The 9536-nt window shown below is 19.3% G+C and overlaps 2 protein-coding genes across 2 annotated transcripts; one reads left to right on the top strand and one right to left on the bottom strand.

Moving 5' to 3' along the window:
• Positions 1–445: 445 nt before the first annotated feature.
• On the top strand, positions 446–2297 carry PGSY75_0214700 (hypothetical protein; the record flags this gene model as incomplete). The annotated part of the gene is made up of 9 exons (XM_018783812.1): positions 446–671; positions 783–928; positions 1034–1119; positions 1249–1312; positions 1438–1551; positions 1661–1756; positions 1873–1939; positions 2073–2125; positions 2244–2297. 9 exons carry the CDS (start codon positions 446–448, stop codon positions 2295–2297), a joined length of 906 nt encoding a protein of 301 aa, XP_018643802.1.
• Positions 2298–2774: 477 nt separating this feature from the next.
• On the bottom strand, positions 2775–7973 carry PGSY75_0214600 (putative serine/threonine protein kinase; the record flags this gene model as incomplete). Its single annotated transcript, XM_018783811.1, has 1 exon — positions 2775–7973. One exon carries the CDS (start codon positions 7971–7973, stop codon positions 2775–2777), a length of 5199 nt encoding a protein of 1732 aa, XP_018643801.1.
• Between the last annotated feature and the right edge of the window lie 1563 nt (positions 7974–9536).

Here is a 9536-nt window from a genome sequence, read left to right as displayed (position 1 = left end):
TAGGAATGAATATATAAACATAGATAATATAATTAAATACATTAATATTTATACATTAGGACAATTTAAAGCTTTAATTCATTAACATATAAAATAAGAAAACATAAAAAAAAAAATCCTTATAGTATTAAACGAACATGTTGAATACAACCATAAATAAGAATAACATCATATATATATATCATTTTAATAACAAATTAGTAGACATCATAAATATAAAATTATTTTATTATATTAATCTATATATATTTATTCATTTTATTTTTAAATTTGTATTTATCTTTTTATCTTCTTTTAAATAAAAACCATTTATTTTTAATATTAGCAATTTAAATAATAATAAAATAATTAATTATTCTATTTTTATACAGGAAATATATCAAAAGTCTTTTCTTTATTTATTACTGTATTTTTTTTTTTTTTTTTTGTTATTCAATTTTATAAGATGATTGATTCATTTCAAATTCGTGATTTTAATAAATTTCCTTTTTCTTCAAATGAACAAAAAATAATTGAACATTTTACAAAAGAACAGAATGATAAATTCAGTGATAATTTATCTCGATTACAGATACCTCAAGAAATAAAGAAAAATATAACAGTAAATAATTTACATAATGAAAAAGTAATACTAACGGATAATAATATGAAAGAGAAATCTAACAACATTGGTAAGTTATGGACTATTATATATATGATGAATCTTAATGTTTTCTTTCTTTTCTTTTCTTTTCTTCATTTATTTTATATTTTATTTTATTTTTTTTTATTTTATTTTGAAGAGCGCGATACTATTATCAAAGAAATTTCCATTGAAAGACTATTACACAAGATAAGAAATTTAGAAAATGAAAAAAAATTCTTGCTAAGGTTTTTAGAAAATAAAAAAAATATAGAATTAGAATATAAAAAAGCACTAGAAACACAGGTAATAACATACATATATATATATATATATATATATATATATATATATTAAAAAAATTCACGTATGCACCACACTAATTTTTCTTTGTACACATAAATTATATAGGCAGCCTATGTTAATTCTGAAAATAAAAAATCACAATTTTATGAAAACGAATGGTTAAATATGAAATCCTTAGAATATTCCCTAATGTAAGAATTGAAAAAAATATATATATATATATATTTTACATGTGTTAAAATAAAATATGTAACACATTCTTTATATATATATATATATAAATTTTTTTTTATATATATGTTTTTTTTTACATTTTTAAGAAATTCTGGAAAGGAACCTATGAGACAATCTTTAGAAATGTTCTACGACGATTCTAACATAAATGTATTGCAAAAAAAAAAAAAAAAACCCAAATGAATGTCACAATATATATATATATATATATATTTTTATTTATTTATTTATTTATTCATTTGCATAATATTTGATTCCGTTCCGTTTGTATGTAGAAACTTGGGGGACTTACAAGAAACCAAGAAATGTTTATTATAAAATTAATAGAAGATCATAAAAATTTAAATAAAGAAAGAAGTATCATTTCTAAAAAGTATAACGAAGCCGTGGTATGATATAAATGTATATAAATGAATATGTATGACTAAAAGTGCATGTTTCCTTCTGTCTTATATCAATATTTTTATTTATTTTTATATGGTAACTATTTCCCTATAGGATGCAAATTTTCAATTATATCAACAAAATGAAATGCTGAAAGCACAAAATATAAGTCTCTTAGAAAAAAACAAAGATTTAGTAAATGAAGAACTGGTAATTAATATATTGATATGTATCTTGAATAAATAAATAAATAAATATATATATACATAAATGTATAAGATAATATTATGTATGTAGTATATATATATATATTTATATTTTGATAGGATAAGAAACTAAAGGCCTTGAATTCATCGCTTATATATGTTCAAAAGGAAAATATTCAATTACAAGGTTATATAAATATTTATATACACATTTGATTAAATAAAACATATAAACATATTTTTCAAATATTGATCTCTCCACGTTATATATATGTATATATATATATATATATATACAACATTGTTTCTTTTTCTTTTAGATGTACTGGATCAATATTCCAAGTTGATAAAGAACATTAAGGATTGCCCTGATGTAATTAAAAAAATGAAACAAAAAAGAAACATACACATACATACATACATACATACATATATATATATATATATATATATATATATGTGCTTTTTATTTGTTTTTATTTTCTAATCAGATGAAGGCTGTTAATGACGAATTAAATAAATTTACAAACTACCTATCTATTTGAAATATGAAAAGCCAGAACATATACATATATTCCTTTATGTTAATTATTTTTTCTTCACAGATTTTATAAATACTTCTTTTGATAATAAATAATGCATATGTTCTACATATTAACCCTATTCATTTAAATATATCATATCATATTATTTTATTTATTTATTTATTATTTTATTTTTTTTTTTTTTGTTAAATATTTAATATTTACTAATACATTAACATATTATGCTTTTATAAAGTTATGTTGACACTTTAAAATATAAAATGTAAAAGAATAAATAAATATACATATATGTTATGATATTTATTGTAAGTATATATATATATTTTTTTTTCCATAATAATAAAAAAAAAAAAAAAAAAATATATTTAAAAATATTTCTCTCTCCATATATATATAATGATTATGTTAAAACAATATGAAAATTTATACATATATTAAATATTAGTATCTATTTTTTTATACGTATATCATTCCATTTTATATCAAATTTCTAAATGAATAATGTATTAAGGCTTCTCGAGCATTTTGTATTCTCGTCCAAGGGTTAGGATCCAATAACCTTAGACATAGATCTAAAAGATCGAGATGTTTTTTCCATATGAATGATTCAAATTTTGGTTTGTTTTCCATTAATATTTTTTTCTTTAAATAAATAGGCATATAATTATTAATTTCAAATGGAAAACGTCCATCCATTAATGCATATAAAATAACACCACATGCCCATATGTCATTAGCAGGTGAAACAATACCGTCAAATGATTCTGGTGGCATATATGATGGAGTTCCACATATAATTTTTGATTTGTTCATTCCATTACATTTTGTGTTTGAAACAATTTCTATCATATCCATATCTATAATACATAAATCACTATATGATGGATTCATATTACTTTGTATTATATTTTTTTCTCTTATTTCAGTTTTTTTTCTTTTTTCGATATTTTTACTATATTTCATTTCTTTTTTTATATGTTCTTTCGTTCCATGAGGTTTTATATAATCTAATGATTTATTATTTATATATTCATTTTTAATATTTTTTTTATTATTATATAATTTACTAAAATTATAACATCCACTTCTTTTATTATAATTATGAATGGAACAAAGCTGGGAAGGAAATGGCTCGTTACAAAATGTTTCATATTTTGAATTGTTATTATATGAATTATTAGACTGTAATGAATTTTCATAATTTAAAATTCCATCATATCTTAATGAATCATCAGAACATATATTGTTTTTATATATTTTATGTTTTATATTTATATTATCATATTCTTCTTCGTCACTTACTTGTATAATATCATAACATATAGATGAATTATATGACCAGTTACTATCATCGTCATAATTAAATAATGTATCCATATTATTATCATATTTTATATAACAATTTGGTCCCTTCAATTGAATATCATTCATTATATTGTTTTTATTTTTTTCTAATATGTGTGAACAATTTTTCTGCAAAATATTTAGATCTTCATGTTTCTCATTGTATATATTTTTTATATACTTCTTTCCTCGCTTATTTTTATTTCCAAGAGTATCCATTTCGATCAATTCAATTTCATTCTTATGAAGGCTCCTATAAGATGTTGAGAAGGAAGTCTCATCATGATTATCAAACAAAAAACTACCATAGTCTTCATAATTAAAACGTTCTTTCCTTTTTTTATTTTTAAACATAATATTTTCTAATTTAATATCTCTATGAATAATATTATTTGAATGAAAGAAATCTAAAGCTATAAAGATGTTTTTCATTATTTTTTTTATTTCATATACATTCAAAGAACCAGGTACTAACGACATAAAATAATCCAACAATGTAGACCCTTCACAATAATCCATTATTATACAAATATAATTGTTATTACAAAATATATCATATATAGATATAATATTTTTGTGAGGATTATTTTTTAAAAATAAATATTTTTTTATAAAATTATCTATAAACATTTCATTACACTCTTTTAATACTACTTTCATAGCATATACTCTTTTATTATTCATATTTATACATTTATATACTTGAGACTTGTCACCATAATATATTAATCCTATTATATCATATGTATTATTTTCTAAATTATATTTTTCCTTTACATAACGAATTGAATATTTTTTTAATTCACACCTTTTATCTCCTTTCTCACAATTATTATTTTTATTATCGTTTATATTATTATCATCATGTATCTCATTTTTTGCATTTATTTGATAGTAATTATTATAATATATATATTTGTTTTTTCTTTCTCCTCCATATATTTCTCCTTCATATTTCTGTTCCACGTCCTTAATTTTTATTTCCTCACAACTATGTTCCCTTTGATTATTATCATTATAATTATCATTTTTATTATTATTATTATTATTATTATCATTATCATTATAGTTGTTCATTATTATTTTTTTTTTTTTATTAACATGGTTACTTGATATATTCTCTTCATTACCTTTTAAATTCAACTGATCTATCAAAGTCTTATAATTGTCCAAAAATTTTGTTGTCTTATATATATTTTTATTTTTATTTTTATTTTTATTTTTATTTTCATTTTCATTTTTATTTTTTTTTATTATTTGTCGTACATTTTTTCTTATGTGCATCTTATTCTCAACACATAAAGGTTTCATTTTTCTCAATTTGTAGGAACAATTTTTTTTTTTTTTTTTTTTCTGTTCTTCTCCTTTTATTTTGCTATCTATTCTATTCTTCCAGATATATGCACTTTCTTTATTTTTATTCTCCTCTTTTGTTTCATTCATATTTTCCTCTCCAAATATATTTCCATCAAACGATATTAATATTTCATTTTTTATATTTTTTTTTTTTTTTTTTTTTTTCTTTCTTTCCTTCTTTTTAATCACTTCTTTTTTATATTTATTTATATACTTAGAAACCAACTTGTTATGAGCCTTTTTACTCATTTTATTTTTCATAAAACCATAATTAGAGTGGTCACATGTTTGGATATGATAACACTTTGATAATCTACTCATCACATTGATGCTTTTAAAAAAATTATTGGATTTGTACATACCGTTAATATCTATGTTATCATTTTTTTTTTTATGTGGTACCTGCTTTGTTCTTTCTAATTTTTCATTATATATAGAAACGTTTTTATTGATTCTATCTAAACTAGTATATAACGAATTAAAATTAGAATCCGAAATTTTTTTTGTTAATTCGGTTAGACTTTTATTTGTTCTAAATGTTTTAATAAATTCATCGTCCTTTTTAAGAACGTTAGGTTTTTCATCTCCTTCTTCTTTGATAAATTCAAAAAAACAACTGTCTTGTGATTTATTTATTTTATTATTTTTTTTAAGACAATCATATAAAATGCTATTATCACTAAATTGTTTTTTATCATTCATATTGTTATATCTTCCTATTGTAGTATTTTCCACATTCTTTTGATCTTTATGTATTATAATGTAACTTTCTTTTTTCGTGTTCTCTTTACTTATGTTATAAATATCTTCTTCTTTTTTTTCATCAATATGTTCCTTATTCATACAATTAATTTGATGCTCTTTAATAAAATTCTCTTCATTTAATATACTAAGCTTATGACTCTTAAAAAACCTTTCTTTTACATCTTCTAATATTTTAATATTCTCATAACAGCAAATATATTTTTCTTCTCTCCTACCTTCATTTTTATGTTTTCTTCTTTTTTTATTATTTTTTTTCCATTTATTATAACATTTGTCATATATTGATAAAGATGAAGAATTCAAGTATTTTTCCTTCTTCATCATTTTATGATTTCCTATTTTTGATGTCTCTTTATTTTTACAGTAAGAATTGTCTATATGCTCACCAGCATATTTGAATACTATATCGTGCATGTTATTCTTATCTTTATCTTTATTTTTGCTTTTATTTTTATTTTTACTTTTACTTTTATTTTCCTTTTTTGTGTGTTTTTTTTTTTCTTGGCCTATTTTTTCGGCCCTTCTAATTTTATTAATACACCATGGTGTTTTTCCATAAAAACATAAAACAGAATCACTATATACTTTTTTATTCATTATAGTAAAACATCTATGCAGCTTTTTTATATTTAATACATTTTTCTCTTCCTTAATATCTTGTTGCACAGATAAAGAGTGTGTCATCATACCTTTAACATTTTTATATGCCATATCATTATAATAGTTATATGATGACATTTTAATATTATCATCATGTTTATAATTTTTTTGTATAAAAAATGGGGTTTCCTCTTTTATAGAAGGGAAATATAATTTTTCTTTTCCCTCCATAAGATATACATTATTGTGCATATTATTTATATTATTTATATTTATATGTTTTTGCTTTATATTATATAATTTAGTGTTTGAGTTTCTGGCTGTATGAGAAGTTTCACTGTGAGAAAAATGATCCTTATCATAAAAAACATGAACATCATTATAATTATATTCATCACATTCTTTTTGTTTTTCCTTCTTATTAATATTACTATTGTTTCTATTCAAATTATTATAACATATATAATTTTTCATATCATTTTTTATTGTTACACTGTCTTTGTTTTTTTCTTCATCTTCAATATCCTTGTCTATATCTTTTGTCATATTATCACCTGAACATGTATTACATTTTTTTACACATGTTTTGGATATACCAAGCAAAATAAAATCCTTCTCTTTATTTATGTCAACCCTTTCTTTACATTCTACATTTTTCTTCAATTTTTTACACAATTCCAGATGACTGTCATGTGGAGCAGGATTTATAAAACTGGAAAAACTATTTTTTTTTTCATGTGGATTATAAGACAAATCATTTTTTTCATTATAATTACTATATTTTAAATTATCAGTATAATGATCATATAACATATGTTGATTGTCTACATATATATTATCATCATCAACATTTTGATTTATCGAGTGAAAATTAAAAGTACTTTTTATTTGATTATTATATTTATAGCAACTAACCAAATTCGTTATTTGCCTTCCATATGAAATTTTCTTATCTCCTTCACAAACATTAAAAGTTTTTGAAGAAGAAAAAATATTACGATTACAACAACTACAACAATTATTATATTTATTAATATTATTAATATTAATATTATTATTATTAATATTATTATTATTATTAATATCATTATTATTATTAATATCATTATTATTATTAATATCATTATTATTATGTCTTTTTTTGTTATGTATTTTTTTATCATTACTTGTAGCACTGGCACTTATTCTATTATCATTTCCTTTTCCTCCTTCCTCTTTGACATTTTTAGAACCTTTCAATTTCTTTATTTTGTTAATCAATTCGTAATAATCATAAAATTTATACTCATCATACATTTTATTACTATGATGATTAGATTTTTTATACAAATTATTTAAAACGTATGAACATGTCTTTGTTTTCTCATACTTATCTATATTACTAATGTCATTGTTTTTCTTCTTTTCAACAACCGAGAGTCTATCATAGTTCACATTTTTTGTTATATATTTTAAATTGTCTTCTTTTATATGAGGTTGATTCTTCTTATGTTTAATAATAATTTCATTTATATCATTAAACTTATCAAACCTTTTTTTTGAATACTCTTTCGTTTCATCAAAATATGAAATATCTTTTTTCAAAGTTTTAGCCACTCCATTATTATCCATCTGAATATTAAAAATATAAAAATAAAAAGATAAATGATAAATGATAAAACAAAATAAGCAGGTTCAAATATGTAATTATTCCAATTTTTTTTTTTACATATATATATATATATATATATATATATATATTATTAGTCTTCTAAATTGTATGATATTTTAATTATTCTTAAAAAAAAAGAAATACAATAGAAGAATCATATATATTCTTATGCAAAAATAATTTTTATAAAACAAATTTGAAATTATTATTATCATTTATTTATTTTATTTTATTTTTTTTTTTTTTTTGTTGTGTCTCTTATGAGATCTTCTTGTGTTGTATATAAGAATATTTTTAAATTGAAAAAATATACCAAATGATATAATTAAATGAATTATTTTGTCTTTTTTCTTTTTTATTATTTTATTTATTTTTATTTATTTTTATTTTTTGTTTGTACATTATTATCCTTCTTTTTATCATCTATAACCATATATTCATATTATTAAAGTAATAATAGGATAACAATTTTTTAATGTCCTTAATTCAAGATTATGATCACACCTAGAATGGTTCTAAATAAAAATTTTATATATACTTTTATGTTGTATGTAATATCTTATAAGGAAAATTCTAAGGGCTTACTATTTAAGGAGGAACATAAAACAAAACAGAAAATATAAAATTAAATAAAACAAAAAATTTAAAGTACAAAAATTATGATTGTTGTATTACATAAATATAATTATTAAACGGAAAAAAAAAAAAAAAAAAAAAAAAATGAGATAATTTAATTACAAGTAATTGTACTTATAAGCCATTTTATCAAAATGGAAAATATAAAATCATGCGACGATTCAAAAGTATAAGAAAAAATAAAATAAAAATATAAACGGTGAAAAAATATATGCACCGTTAACTCAATGAAAAAAAAAAAATATATATATATATATTATATACATACGTATATATTAAAATGACAATTTTCTGATAAAAATAATCATAAGAAATATTCTATTTTTTTTTTTTTTTTTTTATTTTTACGTACATATAAATATATATATGTATGTATTTATATTCTATACATATATATATATTTATAATTTGTTCACTAAATCAGTTTACGGAAACACACTTTTATAAAATTTATGTAAATAATAACATGTTTTGCAATTTTTCTACAACCCAGAAAAAAAAAAAAAATAAAAAAATAAAAGAAAAGCAAAAATGTAAATAAACGTGTACATATAAAAAAAATTATATATATATATATATATATATATATATATATATATATATGTGATTAAATTACTTTTAATACTTATAAGGTTATATTCTTTTAGAACTTTTCTAAAAGTTTCCTATTTTTCTTTTATGAACGAATATTTAGAAGCTAACCTTTTTAAAAAAAAAAAAAAAAAAAAAAAAAAAAAAATTATACTATTTTACATAAAAAGATAACAAAAAAAAAAAAAAAAAAAAAAAAAAAAAAATATATTATAAAAAAAAAATTTTTTTTTTTATAAAAAAAAAATATTTTTTTTTTATTTTATTTAAATAAAAATAATATATTTATATTTTAA

The sequence above is a fragment of the Plasmodium gaboni genome, chromosome 2 (genome assembly GCF_001602025.1).
Source record: "Plasmodium gaboni strain SY75 chromosome 2, whole genome shotgun sequence".
Lineage (NCBI taxonomy): Eukaryota > Apicomplexa > Aconoidasida > Haemosporida > Plasmodiidae > Plasmodium > Plasmodium gaboni.
Note: the sequence above shows the minus strand (reverse complement) of the source record. Positions and strands in the feature narration are given on the sequence as shown.